This window comes from Chlamydotis macqueenii, chromosome 5 (assembly GCF_036417535.1).
Source record: "Chlamydotis macqueenii isolate bChlMac1 chromosome 5, bChlMac1.mat, whole genome shotgun sequence".
Lineage (NCBI taxonomy): Eukaryota > Metazoa > Chordata > Aves > Otidiformes > Otididae > Chlamydotis > Chlamydotis macqueenii.
Genome location: NC_141560.1, coordinates 72271895 through 72290134, shown reverse-complemented (window position 1 = coordinate 72290134; position 18240 = coordinate 72271895). Strand labels below are relative to the sequence as shown.

Here is an 18240-nt window from a genome sequence, read left to right as displayed (position 1 = left end):
TGTACCCCTGTTAAATAAAGATCCCCTCAAATCCTGCCGTGCTGTGACATTTCCATTCGCTCCTGTGCCAGCGGCAGTGTCCCAGGACCCTCCCCGGGTCCAGGCAGCCCCCGGGGCCGGCAGGCAGGGCGGGGGTCTGGGTTCTCTCCCGTCATTAGGAGCGCTGCTACGGAGCTGAGCAGAGAGTAAATTAACGAAGCACAAACTTGTTCTAACTCCCCAGTCTCTGGGGACCAGCGCAGCTCTCACTGTGGCTAAGAACGATGCTGCTTCTCATCCCCCATGACCCAGTCCTGGGCTCCAGCTCCGCGTCTGCTGAGGTGACACGTGGGACAGCCCTGTCCCCGTAGCCGGGTGCCGCTCAGCGCACAGCCCTTGTCAGAGCCGCAAAGCTCATCTCAACTACTGTCCCCAGTTCTGCAGAGCTCAAAGCTCTACAGACCCCTCAACAGCTCTAACTGCCTCCACAACACTTCCGCTGAGACACTCGCCAGCTCTTCTGAACTACTCCAAACCCTCCAAGCCCACCACACCCCTCCACAAAACCACTGCGAGCAGCTCAAAACCTCCTCTGACTGGAGACAAGCAGGCCCAGGGAGCTCTGCCTTCACCCGAAGGCCAGGGAAAAGGAGAGCGCAGGGCACGGCCCCGTGCTGGGGCCAGCGCAGGGCTGCAGCGGCCAGGGACCCTCCTCTGCAGGGAGGCAGGCTGCCAGCCCTGGCCGCACAGGGGAAGCAAACGGCCCCAGCCCCGCACCTGCACGAGGGACCCCAGAGCACCACCGCCCCTGGAGCGGCACAGTCCCCCCGCTGCATTCGTGTTTGCGCTAGACAGTGCAGCCTGCGGAAGGAGAACTGGAGAAAGAGGAAGCAAAGGTTATTATGGCAAGTGCGGGACTTGGCTCCCACCCGGGACTTTCCCTTTTCATCTCAGTATCTTCCTCACCACGACTATCAGCGGGGTTTGGCTAGAACCGCTCCTGGAACGCCGCTGGCTGCGCCAGCTAGCCTTCCTGGGGCTGTCAGGGCAGCTGGGACGCAGCAGGGGCGCACGGTTGTGCCCACGCAGCTCCGCAGGGCCTGGGGACGCTCCACGGCCGCCCCAGCACGCCACAGCCATCCCCAGGCAACCGCTGCCAGGGCCCGGAATGCGCAGCAGGAGCCAGGAGACGCCTGCTGCCCAAAGCAGGCCCCAGGGTGTGCACGGGCAGGGGAGCGGGCAGCAGGCGATACCAGCACAGCCCTCAGGAAATCAGCTTACTGCTTACCATTCCCAAGCCATGACTTCCAAATAAATCTGCCTCCTGCCCAAGCAGGGCTGTACGGAAAAGGCTCCTAGAAAAACAGGACCAAGAACTGAGCACAAGCTTCATTTCTGTTAGTAAAGGAGAGAACACTGACAAGACACTTCGACATTTCTGAAACTGTCCAAGCAAGTTTTCCTAACTGCAGGAAAGAGATCCTGGCTCAGAGTAACAAGAGGTCACAGGAAGGCTTCAAGGAAAACTACTGGCAGACAGAAGCATTGTTAAATACATGAGATAAATACATAAGTATTTATAGTAAATACATAAGTACAGAAGGGGATATGAAAACATCATCCCCTCGAGCTGATTAAAAAATTTGATCTTCCCTACAGCAATTGCTTCCTCACTTAAGCTCCCGCGAGCGCTCTGAGGGAACATGTCGTAGTGCTAGATCATATGCCCAGACATCCGCAGGAACCGCAGCCAGTCTCAAACCAGCCCTCCAGGAGCATCGCCCCGCCACGGTGGGGGGAAAGGAGAGAAACACTGATGGAGTGTTTACTGGTTTTATTCAATACTTTAATTTCTGTACAAAAAGGCTTAAAATAGTAAATACGCTGCATGCTAAGAAAACAACCTGATACACCACGTTGTCATAAAACACATTTGAGCCCTCAGTTCTTGAAGCTGCAAGATGGGCAAGAGGTAGATTTAGTCCCAGGTGGGGAATGCCACACTGCTGAGCTGGTGCGCTTGAAGTATCGAGGCTTGCTCTTGCCAAAGATATCCTCCAGCTTCGGGCTCGGAATGAGCCCAAAGAGCTGGTCAGCATTCACAGGGTGATAGTACTGGTGTAACACGGCTTGATTGAGCTGAGACCCTACGGAAACACGCGTGTCAGAAGCGGACTCACTCCAGTATGTCCTCAGCGCTGTTTAGTGTGCCTTTCCCTTACAGCCCGCAGGACCGCCACTCTTCTTCCACATCTGAAAAACCTACTACCTGTACAGTGAGCGTGATAAAAGGTTTTCCTGCTCATTGCAAAGTTTTGAGCCCCACACCCATCTTCAGGTTGCCAGCAGTGCTTGTTTTGGGTTACCCAGCACACTAGACACATCCCAGCCCCACCACACCCTGGTTTCCCTCAGAAGGATGGGCTGCCTCGCTACCAGCAAGCCCCCGCCACTCTTTTCACACCCTCAGACCCAAACACATGCATGGAGAACTTTAACACTACAGCAGTTGCAGGAAAGCAGCTCCAGTCCCCTCACCGCTCGGAGCCAGCGGCTGCCAGCACTGCTGAAGTCTCACGTGCTCCTGCACTGCACTTCGGGGAAGCTGAGCTTGCACCAAGCGGAGCTGGAGAGCTCCAGCTTCCCAGGAAAGGGACTGAAGGAGGCTGAACCAAACTTGGCACCTACCATCAGCCCAGGCAGGGACAGGCTTCCGAGGTTCATTCTCATCGTCTGTGGAGTCGTCACTGTTAAGATCCATCCCATAGTTATTTTCATTTGCCTTTGGCGGTCTGGGTTCCTTTGCGCCCTTCAGGGCCCCTAAGCAGGACGTGGAGATAGATTTCTGAAACCAGAGACAGGCTGATTAGAGCGGGAAGCAGGCCCTCCAGTCTGGCAGGAGAGCTGCCTCTAACCCTTCTCCCCTCCTGTTTTCTGCAGAAAAGCCTCAGAAGACACACTATGGACGTGAGCACCTGGCCTTCACACACATGGCTCGACCACTCAAGCCCTTCCACGTGGCTCATGGCAGCCCGGCTTTCACTGCGCAGAGCTCCGACGGGAGTCACAGGGCAGACGCTGGGCAGCAAGAGGAGCCAGTCAGCCCCAAGACAAGAGTCCACCGGCAGAAGCAGTACTCGGGTCTGCTCGACTCTTTGAGCAGCTTTTCCCCCACCCCTCCCGCTCCCGGGTCCCTGCAGCTCCAGTTCAAACAGGCTGCTGGAGAACAGCAGCCAGGCTGCAGCCGCCGCAACCAGGGCCGCCACGGGGCCGCGCCAGGCGCTGCAGGCTCAGCCGCCGCCCCATGGTGTGCTGCCATCCTGTGGCCGTTCCCAACATCTTTTCCAGGATAAAACGCGGTTTTTCCTTCAGGTTCCCCCCAAGCAGCTCTCAGCCAAGCACCGAGGAGATCTCATCTTCTCACAGATGCCTGTTAAACCCCAGCCTGCACCCGAGGACTTGGCTTCCTGCTCCTTCACCGATGGACAATAAACCCGCAGCTGCCTCCAAACCACAGGGGCCAGTCAGACACCACAGCCCCATCTCATCCGAGGGCTCTGATGAACCAGGACTCACCTTTACAGCTTTGCTCAGCCACGTGCCAGCGGTAGCGGCCAATGCTTCTGGTTGCTTGATTTTCTTCTCCTCTCCCAGCTGCTGCTGGGGCTCCTGCAGGCCATTCTCCTCCTGTTAGGACACAAGAACTAAGTCATTCTTCATTCACATTCACAACAATCAGATTATCTCTGGAACTGAGCTATATTTTCTGGGGCCCTTGCAAAACAATTGTCAGTCCCTCCGTGTCCTCTTCCGCAGGAAAAACCACAAAAACAAACCCAAGACTCAAAGATAAAGCAACTCCTGTCTTTGCCCAGATCCAGATCACCAAGGTCTCCAGAGCCCACGCTCACCTTCACTGCTTTGAGCCAGGTATTAGAAGTTACGGCAATGGGTTCTGGTTGCTCGGCTCTCTTCTCCTCCCCAAGCAGCTCGTGCAGCTCTTTTGGGCTCTCTTCCTCCTAAAAGAGAGAAGATATTTTCACTGCTTAAGCTCTTTTTCAACCCAAACCTCTTTTTCCAGGAGTTTACTCTCCCATACTGCTCAGTAGGGAAGAGCTAACAGGACTGCAAGAGCTGCAGGCACTTGGAGTTGTACTCAACTTCTCTTATCCGAAGGAGCTCTGATATGGCCCGCTCCAGCCCAGCTGCTGGCAGCATATGGAGAATTTAGAGCTTCGTTAAGATTACAGAGCACAAACAGGAGTTTGAATGCCGTGGACCTACTGAGGAAGAGCACCAAGAGCAAATACAGGAGGAGGAATTTCTCCTTAGGAGGAGCAGCATTTGGGGGTTTATTTTTTGCTAATGAAGGAGGCAGAAAAGTGATGTTAGGAGTAGAAAGAGTGAAGAGAAATGTTGCTGCGACATTGAGACAAACTGCCTTGACTTTAACCCATAACATTCTTTGTGTAAGTGCAAATGGAGTCACACAAAGCCGTACGATAAGCCGTACGATACCTGGTTTGTTATGAGGGGATCACATCCTCCAAATACAGTGAGTGAATGTTGTAGGAAAAAATATCTTACTAATTTCAGATTGATTTAAGTATCAGTGAATGCCATTTGGGGGTGCTCTTCAAAGTGCCATTGCATGGCTGTCATCCATCTGGAGACGGGGCTGAGGAGGCTCACCTGTTGACAAGAAAACAGTCAACCCCAACTTCGTCAGCAGAGTAAGCTTATTCTTGCACAAACCCCAACTCCCTACAGCTCATCATTGGTTCGGCTCGTCACCGGTTTTATTGTATTTGTTCCTCCAAACAACATAACAGCGAATGTCAAAAGCTTAAACAGTAACACAGTACTCTGGAAAACAACTCTGACCTTACAATAAGCCTGTGACGCTAGGTCTCACTAGTCTATAACAGAAGCGGTTCCAAGATCTCTCCAACTCCCCACCTTTATGTTCTTTTCAGCAAACACTGCTGACTCCAGCTGCGGTTGAGGGGCCTTCTCATTCCCTCGCTGTCTGTGATCCCTGGGGAAAAAACCTGTAATTCAGTTACAGAGGAAAGCACGTCCACCCACCTCCCCCAGGCATCCTTACAGCCTCTTGCTTCAGCACCCAGACCTTTCGGTCAGCCCAACAGCCACACCAGTCTCCCAGTTTCCGCAGCACTATTTGTATTTACTGCTCCGCCGTGGCTGTTGCCAAGTCCACTCCCTCCAGGACAGAAACAAACCAATACCTCTCCTTCACTTGTTCCACCTGTTGCTGCTCAACAAGATTTTTCAGTTCCAAGACTTTCTTTCCTTTTTCTTTCACTTTGTCCCCTCTCCCTCTCTGCAGTGGTTCTTGCTGCTGAAATTCATCTTCCTCCTGCAGAAGAAAACCCTTGTAACCCTCCAGCTCAAGCAGGAAAAGATGGGATATGAAGCAACTGCTTTGAGATTATCTGTGCCAGTTCTCTCATTCTCACCTTCCACGGCCTGCCTCCCAGTCAGGTGGTCTCTCCCTTCTGTCCCCACAGGAACCCGTGTGTTCAAACCCAACACCAACTGTCTAGACAGAAGTTTTGCAGCACAGACCTCAGAATCGCTGCAGCAGGAGAGGCAGTAACCTTTCCCCATCCCCCAGACAGAACAGTGCACAGGTTCCCTGCTACTCCTTTCCTTTTCCACATGCAGGAGGGATCGAGAGTTGCCCTTACCACCCTCAGCGCTTTCTGCTTCCGTGCATCAGCTTCCTCATGCTTCTTCAACAGTCTTCTCTTGCTGCGCTCCTCTGCCACCTTTTCTTCCCGCACTTGTGAGAGGCACACCTAAAAAAGCCACATGCATCAGCTCTGCTGCCCCTGGGGACACACCTTACACCTTGTCCAAACGGAGGATGGGGACTGCTGCTGAAGTCTGAAGCCTGTGATATTCCAGGCCCTAATGAGACTGAGAACCCAAAACCGAGCAAGAGGCACACACGCACTGGATTTAGTGTCAGCCTCATACAGCAAGTCCACCACTTACTCCAGGCCACGTGAAGAGACACCCGTTGCCTGAAGTGACAGCAGAAAGGAGCACAGAGACCACGACATAACCCCAAAACACATGCCTCCATCCTGTAAGGGTTCTCTGCAGAACAAGGGGATCTAGCATCTGTTCCTGCTTTGCCCGCAGTGCTGCTGCCAACTAACTGAACTAAAGTACGAACTGGGGCTGTGACAGCTGACTGGGCACGAGAGACGCTTCCCTCACCTGAGCTGTGTCCCAGCAAAACCACGACACATCCACAGCAGCAGACTACCCAGGGCTGGCTATGCTTTTGGCCCTCAGGTTTTGGGAAAGGCTGAAGGGAATATGCTCCCTTTGTTTTCTAAGGCTGACCCTTTCCAAAGGTCAAATGAGCAAGCGTCTTTCTCCCAAAGGCTGCCAGGGCTCTGGGTCAGCCAGGCACAGCCTCCTCGGTCCCACAGAACCCGCACAGCTGTGCAAAAGCGGCAACACAATCTGCACGCAGCTGTCCACAGCCCATCCTAGCAAGCTCTTCATCTTCTACCTGCCCTCAGAAGAGGGCCAGACAAGGCTTTCAGGAAACAAACAGGATACAAATACACACACAGCCAAGTCTGTGCTACGAGCACCCCTTGCACGCCTGGTAGCTATTCTGTTCCACCGCATCCTTGCGACACTCTGCAAGCACCACAGCCCCGCTGTCTGTAATGCTCTCTGCAAACGGCTCCCCGAGTGCGCTGTAAGCTGGGTAAGGCTGGCTCGTCCGCAGGGCCTGTTCACAGGACAGCCAAGGGATGCTGCCACATTCCTTGAACGCAGAGCACCATGAACACGGCATGTCAGAACAGGAATGCTTAGAATCACTGCAGGCACGGAGAACAAAAGCCTCCTGTTGTCAGACAGAATTTCATTGTCTCCGATGCAGACTTACCCACCACCTGATTAGTCACCATCGCAGCAACCTTGTGCTTGCACATACCACGCCAGTGGCCCATTTGCACCCTCTTGCTCTCACAGCTCGCCGAGACAATGTCACTGTACCGAGGGGCCCAAAGCTTGGTCAGCTGCCTCACCTTCTCATCGTTCTGCAAAATCTTCCGCTCCATCCGCTTTTTCTTCTCCTCTTCCATCTGTTCCACCCGCTCCCGAGCCTGCAATGCTTTCTTCAGACGCTCTTCCCTCTTCCTGGGCAGTGCGTGTGCAAGAGGGAGCTTGTTAGCTTTGTCTGCTCTAGCGCAGATGACAGGGGAACGGGGACTTGCCACAGTAATTGGGGAAAACTGAATTTGCTGGACTTGCTCTGGCTGAGCCTCGCCTCAGCTCGGTTCTGGATTAAGTTCAGATACCAGCAGGTGCTGTGCACCAGTGCAGTTCCTACTGCTACAAGCCATGAACAGCCGGGCTCGGGTGCCCAGGCAGCATCATGCAAAGTGCTCCTTCCAAGTGGGAGGCACAAAGCACGGTGCAGCAGTGCTGCCTGCCTGGCAGGAAAGCCTCCAAGGCAATTCTGCACTGAACCAGGGAAGGAGCAGGAGGTAAGGGACCCAACTCACTGCTTCATTTCTGCCTGCCGCCGCCTCTTCTCCTCCTCCACTTTCTTTTTCCTCTGTTCCTCAGCCTCCTGCTTCCTCCTGAGGCTTTCCAGTCTCTGCCGCTCCTTCTCCTAAAGGGAGATGAGTTATTGTGCCAATTGCTGGTTCCTGTTTCCACCCTCAGGCTGCCTGTGCACAGGCCACTAGAGGCTAGGCAGCCCGCTAAACAGAGAAATCACCATCAGAGTCATTCACCCACACACCAGGATGGGAAGTGAACAGTAGGGAAGAAAACACAGGTTTGGCAACAGTGCTCATTCAGCTAAGGGCAGAAGAGTCACAGGTGTGAGGGAAACACCTCAGTCTGTCAGCTGCAGAGAACATGTTTAGGCAAGGAACAGCACGCTCCCGCTGCAGATGACCTGTAGCAAATGCTTCTTGCCTGTGTCACCATAACCTACATCAGCAGGGGGAACAACAGGGGGAAGGAGCATGGTACAAGTAGCCTGGCCTAGAGGCCAAGAGGTTTCCTAGCAGTTCCCAGCCCCAGAACACACCTGAGAGATCCTGCCACCTCACCACTGGTGTGGCCAGTTTACTTATTCGGACAGAGCTGCACAGATGCCAGTGTGAGGGGAAAGAGCTGCCAGTGCTTGTGAGGCAAGAAACACAGCTGCTATAATCCTCCAGCCCCCACGGTTAAGGGTGTCACTACTTACGACGAAGTCTCCCTGTAGAGAAGAGACAAATTGTTAAGGGCTGGGCAGTAACACTGGACTCTCCCCTCGTAGCACGCCCACCCCGTGCTTAGCCGCAGCTCCTTGCCAGCTCGTACTAGACAGCCCATCACCTGACCCCACAGCACCTGTCTGCAGCCCTGCAGCAGCCCATTACGCAGGACACAAGGGCAGATTCCCACTGCCAAGGGAAAAGCTTCCCACTTTCCTGTGGCTCAACAGTCCCGGAATACGAAGCGTTTCTGCTGACTACAGACAGAGCTGAGGTTTGCCTGCATGAGGCAGGTCTGAGGAGTGACGCTGCAGACCCCTGGCCAGTGACACTGTGTGGACAGACCATGCAAGGCAACCCCAGTTTCCCTTCCCTGGGGAGGCTGAGGTGGAATCGTGAGGCCAGTTTGCTATAAGGACCTGCACTGATCCATGGCAGCAGGCAGAACTAGAATACATTTCCACTTTTGTAAGTGGACAGTCCCTTGGGCCACTGCCCCAAAACATAATCCCCCCCCTCCAGCCCTGTGAGGGAAGGCGGGACTGACACACCTTGAGACAAAGTCGGGTGGGAGTATTGCATTTGATGAAGTTCTTTATGATGCCCCCGCGTCCTGCGGGCCCGGGGCTCGCAAGCAGCTGGTTCCGCTGCACAGCCTGCAGGAAGTTTTTCAATGGTCTAACAACCTAAGAGGAGAAGACATAAGGAAATCAGTACCTGCCAGGGAAAGGGAGGCGCAGGGCCACGGTACCCACTCACCTTGCTAGCTGGAGAGGAAGAAGGCGGAGCCTGGTTTGCTGAATTCTTGTGCTTGTCATCCAAAGGGGAAACGGTACGACCCTCTGGCTGCTGCCCGCTCCACACAGCGCCCATGGCTTGTTTATAGCTTCTTGTCCTAACGGCATGAGCAAGAGGCACGTCAGGTGACCGCCACGCTCCCCAACCGTGCCAGAAGCATCTACTTGTGTTACACACTTCTCTGCCTGCTTGCTGCCACCAGAGGACTTGGGCCTGCTGCGCGCTCAGTGAGCCCTGCAGCAGGTGTGCCATCCAGCCATGAATGCGGGCAGGAAAGGCGCACCACAGCTTGGCAGGGGAACACCCAAGTCCCAGAGCTGTAACACACATCAGGCTCTCTCATTTTCCACTCCAAGCCCCAGCGAGCAAGAAGCCTTTGTTCTATCTGGCATTAACAGCACAACAGACAGTTCGCAGCTAGCCAGCATGGCTCACCTCACTGGCACAGCCTCACACGCTTTATAAATGCTTTGGCTGCTCAGTTACCTGTGTCAGAAATGACTTCACTTGCATCCCCAAATTCCAGGGAAACAGAGGGGACTGCTTCACTGCACAACCAGCCCCTGAGAAAGGCTGCAGATCGCACAGCGCTAGGCACCCACGTGAGATGAGAGGTTGCTGTTACTCCCTTTCCCATCCACTGCTCACTGCAAATTCACCCCAGCAAAACCAGGACAGGAGACTGAGGGCAAGGCTAAAAGTAGTGAAATCCCACCCGAAACACCAGCAATACAAGCAGTGAGGAAACAACTCGGGTATTTCAGACACTTGCATAAGACAAAAATAAACAAGTCGGTCACCTACTCGCACTGCCTTCGGAAACCACTCCCACACCACCCCTTGGTGAGCCACTCAGTCAGCTCCAAGCTGGGAGCGAACTGCGCTATCTTAGTCACCTTGCTGGCGTGGGCATGAACTCATGCGTCTGCTTCCCAGGACAGACCTGGGTCCCACACCCAAACGGGGCTCAAGAAGTCACAAGAAACTCCTAGGGGTCAAGATTTGGCCAAGCAAGATTTTAAAACCACATTGGAGGGAGGGGGAAAGGGAGGGAAACAAACAGCCAAAGCTTTTTAAAACAAACTACTTAACAGGCCAGGCCTGAATCCTTCCACACCACTGGCTCATTCCTCCTTGCACTGTCTCATACCAGACGCGTGAGTGATCCTCCTGGGACTTGGCACAGCGGGGTGGCTCCTGGTTCCCATTCCGGTGCTCACTGTTTGGATTTATGCAGCTTCCTGAGAAGAAACCTGCGGTTAGCACCACGTGCAAGGCATCCCGCAGGGCTCCAGCTCTGCTGTGCACAGAGCCCTGTGGCACAGCACCGAACCAAGAAACCAGCAGCCTGGATGGCCAGCGAGAGTCAGCGCTGTACACATAGGCTGAGAAGCACGCTGCAGCGTGCAGCCTGTACGCGGCCTGCACAGGCACAGCCTGTCTCACAAAAGGCCTCCAGCTACAGTTCCCTCCACTCCAGCTACAGCAGCTTGTCAGATCCTGCAGCTCACACAGGGGACAAACAAAGCCTGAGTCTCTCCCTCTCCTTCTTTGAGGCACAGTGAATGAACGGGACCTGTAAATCCTCACACAACGTAAGCCCAGAGGAAAGGGATCCAGGGTGCTCTAACAGAGCGTCATGCTGTGTGGGAGATCCCAGGCCTGAGAGCAACCTCCTTCCAAAGCGTCCCCACTCACTCGTTATGCAGATTGAAGCTGGATAGGACAGCGCTTGTCTCCAGGCTTGGACACACTTATATGTCCTCGCTTATCTAATTGCATGACTTGCCTCTTCCAGAGACCAAGAGTTTACCTGGGCAGAGGTGGTTTTGTTTCAACACCAGTCCCAGATTTTCCATACCCCCTCACGTTGACTCTCTGGTCTGCGTGTCTCTGAGGCTTTGTGCAAGAAAAGGCAGATCAACTCAAAGTTACCTTCCTGGCTCCCTGCCTGCGGCTCAGGAGGAGGCAAGCGCTGTGCAGGAGGGCTGGCAGCTTGTACGATTTTGCTTGAAACGGGGACATCCTCAGGAGTCTGCGGGAAAAGGAGACAAGCGTTCTCTTCGCACCCTTGCTCCAAAGAACAAGGCTACCAGGGACGTGCCGCCCCGAAAAAGCCGGTCACTTCCAACTGCAATCTGACTGCTAGGCTATGGCCTGCTTCTCTCTCAGCTAGAGCTCTGCACATGGACGCGACCGGCTCATTGCAGTAACAGGGAGTCTGCTCACAGAACACCAGCCTCCACAGGAAGGAAAGCTGCCCAGCACTGCTCAGTCACAGCAGCTTTACTGAACCTGGACTCCAGGTTCAGTGCCTTGAGACTGACAGGCAGCTTCTACGCACCTTGGACACATCAATTTCCAAACTGCAAATATCCTGGTCCTGAAAGACAAGTCCCCACAAAGTGTTTGAGGTTACAAGCCCACTAGGCACCTGAAGTAGCATTACGGTATATTCACAGGAGAACAAGCAAAGAGTCACTGCAGCACAGTGCCCCAGCGTGCCGCGAGGCTGCTGGCACACAGGTCGTGCTTTCCCCTACCTGCTAAGCTACCACCACCATCGTCCAGAGCAGAGCCCCCGCCCATTCCCGCCGCTGCTTCCCAACAGCGCCAGGGCGCCATGGTGAAGCAGAGCCCACCGCTCTCTGCTGCGCTAGTTTCCACCGCAGCTGGTTTGCAGCACAACCACACAAGATGTTTTTGCCAGCTCAAAGAAGACGATGTATTTTTTTGTCCCGCTAGCACCACAGGCTTACGCTAGCTTGCTGTGTGCGTAGCCTCAGTGGTCAAGGAAAGCACATTTACTTGAGCTGCGCTCCTGACTGTTGTAGCTCAAACCAGCCATGCCACAAACAGGCTAAGAGTACACGCAGTCAATTACCGTGCCCAGCTGACAGGCAAAAGCTCGCTGTCTCCTGGGAACCCGGCCAAGCACCTCCAAACACTCCATCTTGAAGAGGCCTCATCAAGGCACAGAATGTCTCTGCCCAGCAGGAGCCAGAGCGCCAAGCGGCTCCGCTAGCTGCCCAAGCATCGGAAGGGCAGCACTGCCCAACGCAGCAGGACAGGGACACGACAGGATGATCCTTGGCCACATTCCCCACTGCCAGCAGCAATGCTCAGCAAAAGGCGTCATCAGCTCAGGCAAGGTGTCTGGGCCGATAGCCTGTAGGTTGTTCCTTGGAACTTACCTTTTCACCTGGGGGATCCAGCTCCAGCTCAGGTCTGGAAAAGAAGAGCCATTTTCATTATTTCAGCTCTCTGAAGGGCGAGTTACAGCTGATAAAAGTGCAATGGAGACAGCATGTGGGACCCCGAGGAAGAGGCAGACAACTAAGTACACGCAGAGCCACAGGGCTGTTTCAGCCAGGCCGCACAGAGGTGGAGCTGTACATTCTGCCGATGGCCTGCTCCGCTGCATTACTGAACACCACACTGAGAAGCTTTGTCCCCTTCTGCAGAACTTCCACACAGCAAGTGAAAAAGCAGCTCTGTGAGGGTCTTACCTGTCCAGCTCTCAATTCAGCCCACAGCTGACCAGCCTGCCACACCAGCAGGCATTCAGAGGCTGGTTACAGCCAGGAATCCCAGGCTGGACCCCCACCTAGCGCAGAGATTAACCTCACCGTGCTCCAAACAGGCTTCTGGAAAGGGGCTGTGCCTGAACAGCACCAACTGAGATAGCAACCAGACAGGCGACAACGCCACCTAAACCAGTCCGTTACAAAACCAAGCCTGTATCTGTAACATAAAAGCAGCCCCTAGAGCTTCCCTGCAGGGTTTCTGTGGTTTCCTCCTGCCTGCTTTACGTGGTGGCCTCACCTCACGCTGGTGGTCACATCTTCTTCCACAAAAGCCTCCAAGGAGCTCTGACCTGCAGGAGAAAACATAAACGAGCTGGGGGGTTTCACTCTGAGGCTTCCCAACAGCAGCGTGTGCGTGGTAGCGCTCAGGCCCCTCTGCAGGCTTTCCTCCCAGGGAAGGCGCCGATTGCTCATCTCAGCTTTCCACACCAGCACTACCACCGCCCGCAAGTGTCACCGACAAACTGGTGTAGGCTGGGAAGGCAGGGAACTGAAGCTGCAGCTCCTCTGCCTGCAGACTGCTCCAGCTGCACAAACATGCTCTTGCCTGTGTCAGAGACAGCATTTCCCAGTCAATTGACTGCAGCTCCTGCCTCCCTGCACGGTTTTGCGCAGAGATTGGGTGGGTTTGGGCTGATTTCTTTCCCCTCATAACATCACTTAGCTGGAAGTGTTATAACAAATGCCTAGATACAGCATGACTCAAAGCTGACAAAACTAAATACCAAAGGCCTCCATGCTTTATTAGATGCCAATCTGACTTCAGAAGCTACGATTTTAGAAAGTCCAAACACAAAATCTTCCCAGGAGTAGCGGGAACAGAGGAGATGAGGAGTTCGGTGCTACCAGGAATAGCCTGGGCTTCTGAATCTTGTTTTCTCCCATGACTGTGCTCTTTGGGTCTCTCCCATCTTCGCCCAGAAAGCATTTAAGTTCCTCTGCCAATTTAAGGGCTGGAGACATTCAGTTCCTATAGATTTTTTTGAGAGCTGGCAGACTACACAAAATTAAAGCCCCTCCCCAGATACTTCCTTCTGATCAGCCAGACCACAAGCACGGCTCAAACCAGCCAGGATGCTTTTTCCCTTTCACTCTTGGGGTTTTTTCACCCATCCAGCCTACATAACCCAGCCGCCAATCCCTGTGCCTGCGCCCCAGCAGACACTTCCTTCCCCTGCTGCAGCAAACCCTGCCTGCTCGCACCCCAAACAGGGGGAGCCGCAAGGCTGATAAGGAGCCAGAGGTAACACAGACGAGCTGCTCCGCAGCTGCTCACTCCCCACACCAAGCCGAGAAGTTGACTTAGCCAAGCGAATGCACTTGACAACTGGAAGAAACTTACAGCTCGCTCTGCTGGAGGCAGGGGACGATTCCTGCGCCGCCGCCTTCCTTGAGATGGCCCTGCTGATGGATCTCTGGATCATGCTCTCTCTTTTGCCGGCCAGAGAGTACTTTTTTGCCAGGGAAGCCCTATGGCTCTTGTGGGGGCCACCCACAAGGCTCCGGCGTCCAGAGCAGCGGCGTGCTTTGGATCTCACTGCAGTCATTTTGCTGTCAGAGTCCTGGAAAAGCACCTTTTCGAGGCCCTGAGGAGACCGCTCTCCTTGGAGCACGGCAGGGTCTCCATTTCTAGCAGCCTTGGGAGTGGAGGTACTTGCTCTTCTTTCGGTGGCCTCCTCTCCCTCCCCTGCCTGGCCACCAAGGGTTGCAGTGACAGAAGACACACCGTGCAGTTCAGTGGCTGCATCCTCCTGGGGCAGCTGCTCCCCTGCAACAGCCTGGCAGAATGTGTCACCGCCGTCAGCACCGCGAGGGCAGTCCTGACGATCCATCTTCACCACGGGACCTTGTGCCTCTGCCGGCCATTTCCCAGTCCGTGCTGGGAGCTCCGCTTTAGCGCTGGCCTGAGACCTCACTGCACAGTCGGGCACGGACGCCTCTTCCCCCTGGCAGCTGGGGTTCTGGGGTTGCTCTTTGCTGCAGCGCCTTTGGGAACCCGGCTTGGAAGACACTGGCTTGATGCTGCTTCTCCTTCTGGACAACCTTAAATAAAAACAATTTGCAATAAAGCAGTGAAGCAGTCTCCTGCTCCCAAATGATTTTTAGAAAAAAGAAAGCTGATAGCAAGTTTTGAAGTGAACCTGCAGGCCTCTTCCCTCCATCATTCCCCCTCACAACCCATCTCATCACTGGTGAAGTGCAGGAGCTGAACCCTGAGAGCTTGCAGATGTGTTCTGGCAGATTTAGCTGGAACAATTTAGACGTTACTGCTCTCTGCTGCCTGCAAGATGTTTCTTTTTGCTGGACACCACTCTACACCACAGGCAGGGATGCAGGGCACACACTCCCACTCCCACCGTGCCAGCGGTCAGGCCGGCAGGCTGGGCTGACTCACAGGTACAGGCTGTCCGTGCGGACACAGACTGCAGCAGCGGAGGTACCTGGCCACTCCTTGCTCTCTGCAGACAGGAACCCGCAGCCCCAGGCAGAGCGGACACCAGTAACGGCAAAGCCACCCTGCTACAGCCACCTCCGCTGTCTGCCTTGAGCAAAGCACAGGCATCCACACAGGGAGGGACTTAGGATGTAGGATACCGCAGCCTCCCACGAACAGCTTCACGTGGCAGCCTCCCCTGCAGAGACCTACAAGATCCCAGCTAGAAACAGCAGGCTCTGCCGCTTTGTAAGACACATCCCAGGCACTGGCAGGCAGGGACAACACCCATGGCTCTAGACGTTTGTAACAGGCTGGGAAACAGCGACGCCACTGTACCCGTGGTACCCGGCAGGGCGATCCCGAGGAGTGCAGCAAAAACCACCTGCGCAGCCAGGGCTCAGAGTTCTCCGAGTTCCTGCTGCTCGAGAGAAAAGTTACCAGGCACAGTAACTGCCTCTAGCTCTGCCACTTCAGTTAAACCTGACCAAGCACACAGAGGCTTGGGCAACGCTGGCCACGGAATCCTCTTTGCTGCATTAGGTAACTTGCCACGAGAGAGAGGATGGAGCCACGCGCTGGACTGGCAAGTCAAGGAGATCAGGCAGACAAATCCGAAACCGCAGGCCAACTTCGGCTGTCCAGAGAAATGCAGCTTCCCGCGCCACAGTGCCCCAAGGCAGCCAGGTAAAGGGTGGAGACCGGAGACAAAGGCAAAACGAAGAGCTAACGTGGAAGCACGCAGCAGCCAGAATAGGAGCCGAAAAACCCCACTGCGGCGTAAGAACACGGTTCTACAGCCCCTGAGGCCAGACCACCAGCAAGGAGCAGCTTGTCCTACTGCCGGTACTCAAGTCGATACGCTCTGCCCTCCCTCCAGCCTCATTCTCCTAAATTCTCATTTTGACCTCTAGCGACAAGGGGGACTTTTTGTTAGAATTGGCAAAAGAGACCACGAGGTGGGAAACGTGTAATTAACGCTGCACTAAGAAATGGGTATTAAGATACACACTGAGGAAACCAACAACGGCCCGGCCCCGCAGGACGGAGCACAACGTGCACACTGCAGGAACCGCAGTGTGAACTTCCTGTGACAAAGGACTGCCCAGGCATTCTGTCGCATCAACAGATCCTCCTCAAAACTAAGCTTAGGTGAGGAAAAATACATGCAAGACTTTTCTCCAGGGGAGCAATCCAGCTGCTACCTGAAAACTAATAGTATGTCTTAAGAGCTCTTCCCATTTAGATCTGCAACACTTCCTTCTCCTGCCCTCCTTCACCACACACGCGCATGGGCTTCCCACGCTTCCGTACTATTCCGGCTGTTCTCTCCATCCTCCATGTCTGCTTTCTGACAGTCTTTTAGCTCTAAGTCTTCCTCTCCAACTCCTGCGGGATTTTCACCACCGTTATAAAAATTTCAGTGCGGTAGCACGTAAACAATTTACCTCTGCACGCCCAGCGAGGAGGCCTGGCTCACGCCACAGCGGCTGTCAGTGTGCCCACCCTCAGCTCAGAGCACCCGCTTCTCTGAAGGGAAGGTTCCTTAACCGCCCTGCGCCGGCCGCACGCGGAGAGCGGATACGGCCAGCGGCCAGGAGGCACCAGTACCGAGGAAGCTAATTAGCACCGCAGCCATCCCTGACTACAGGCAATTAAATCGTGCCCTGCACCAGCCTGCCTTAGCATCTGTTTGCAGGCAACTGTTGTCTACTTAGGACTGGTTTTAAAAATCTCAAGTATGGTTGGTTCTAAGCAAATCGCTTGGAATTTCCACTTTGGTTTCACCGCTAATCCCTTTGAGCCTTTCCGCCTGCCAGTTCAAAGGACAACCGTGGACACGCCACTGCTGCGCACCACTGCTAGCAAGTTCCATTCTCAGGCACCGGCACGAAGGCTTGGGGAACCAACACTCATAGCATCCTCAGGTCAAAAATTGTGTTAAGACAAAAATCAAATCAAAGAAAACCCAAATCCAAGCAGACAAAAAGCCAGAATATTTATTATTCTTTGTTTCTAACCAGAAAAAAAAAACCTCACCAAAAATGAAAGTAAAAGAAACCAGCCAACTCTATCCCAAACTTTCACAAGAATCAAAGTGTGGATTGACCTTGATGTGCCCTTGTAAGTGTATTTGCTAACTCGGGGAATAAAGCGGCCATTTTATCTTTGTGTACATGGAAACAGCTGGTATTGTTCCACTCTTAAAGCGCTGTGCAGCAGAGCCAGAACAAACCGACTCACCTACCTCCTCCTGTTTGGCTCCTTGCTTTCATCTTTCAGGCAGGAGGACTGCCTTTTCCTGGGCCGCCTCCTCTGTGACGGCGTTTTGGGCATTAATTCAGGTTCAGCCCCAAAGTTGCTGTTGAGCAAACAAACACACAAGATGGAGTCTGCTCCCCCCCGCTGCCTAAACCAACCCTATCCCGGGCCCGGCCACCAAACGAGGGCTGCGCGCTGAGAAGGACGGGCGCCGGGCGAGGAACGGGCGAGGGAAGCGCGCCAGCCACCCGGCGCCGAGGCCCAGCCGCAGCTGCCGGGCCCACAGCCCCGTCAAACGCCGGCGGCTCGGCGGGGAAGCCCAGCAGGGCCCGGTGCAGGCTGCGGCGCCCGGAGGGCCGCCAGCTCCGGGGGACGGAGAGCTCCCCGGGGGCAGCCCCTACCTATCCAGCAGCCTCATGCCCTGCTCCTCCGCCTCCCGCAGCCAGGCCAGGTGCTTGTGCTGGGCGTCGCGCAGGAACCGGGACAGCCTCTGCCCGCACACCTCCAGCAGCCGCCTGGGGCCCTCGGCCTCCGCCATGGCCCTGCCTGCAACACAGAGCGCGGGCCTAAGGCCGGCCTGCCGCCACCGGGGGCGCCCCACGGGCGGGAGGCGCCGGGCCCGCGCCCAGCCGCAGGGCGGGAGGCGGGGACAGACCCGCGGGGCCCGGGCCGGCTCCCGCACCGCAGCCCTCGCCCCGCCGCGCCCTCGCGGCTACGATTGCCCCTCTCCCGCCCGCCCCGAGATCTTCTCCGCCTTCGCCAATCACAGCGGGCACCCCCCGGAGCGGGGCCTCTTATTGGCCACTGCCCGCATCCATCACTCCCCGCCGTTAAAGCCCCGCGGCCTATTTGCCTGCCCCTTCAAGCCCCGCCTTCCAAGCTGAGTCCTCCGCGACCACAGAGACCGGCGAGC

At 55.1% G+C, this 18240-nt stretch overlaps 1 protein-coding gene across 1 annotated transcript; it reads right to left on the bottom strand.

The window, feature by feature from the left end:
* Positions 1–1798: 1798 nt before the first annotated feature.
* On the bottom strand, positions 1799–17931 carry LOC104481486 (inner centromere protein-like). The gene is made up of 18 exons (XM_086748901.1): positions 17729–17931; positions 17314–17427; positions 13974–14674; positions 12870–12921; positions 12239–12272; positions 10980–11079; positions 10195–10285; positions 9006–9141; positions 8798–8932; positions 7539–7648; positions 7059–7170; positions 5691–5801; positions 5229–5359; positions 4939–5017; positions 3891–3998; positions 3556–3666; positions 2668–2824; positions 1799–2126 (listed from the first exon to the last, which is right to left on the bottom strand). The coding sequence occupies exons 1-18, from the start codon at positions 17863–17865 to the stop codon at positions 1921–1923; spliced, it is 2625 nt and encodes an 874-aa protein (XP_086605027.1). The 5' UTR covers positions 17866–17931; the 3' UTR covers positions 1799–1920.
* Between the last annotated feature and the right edge of the window lie 309 nt (positions 17932–18240).

Coding starts and splice junctions, on each gene's coding strand:
- LOC104481486 (XM_086748901.1), bottom strand. CDS start 17,865: ATGGCGGAGGCCGAGGGCCCCAGGCGGCTGCTGGAGGTGTGCGGGCAG. Junction 12,273..12,869: donor GATGTGACCACCAGCGTGAG/GTGAGGCCACCA, acceptor CTTCTTTTCCAG/ACCTGAGCTGGAGCTGGATC. Junction 7,649..8,797: donor CCACCCGACTTTGTCTCAAG/GTGTGTCAGTCC, acceptor ATCTCCCTTTAG/GAGAAGGAGCGGCAGAGACT.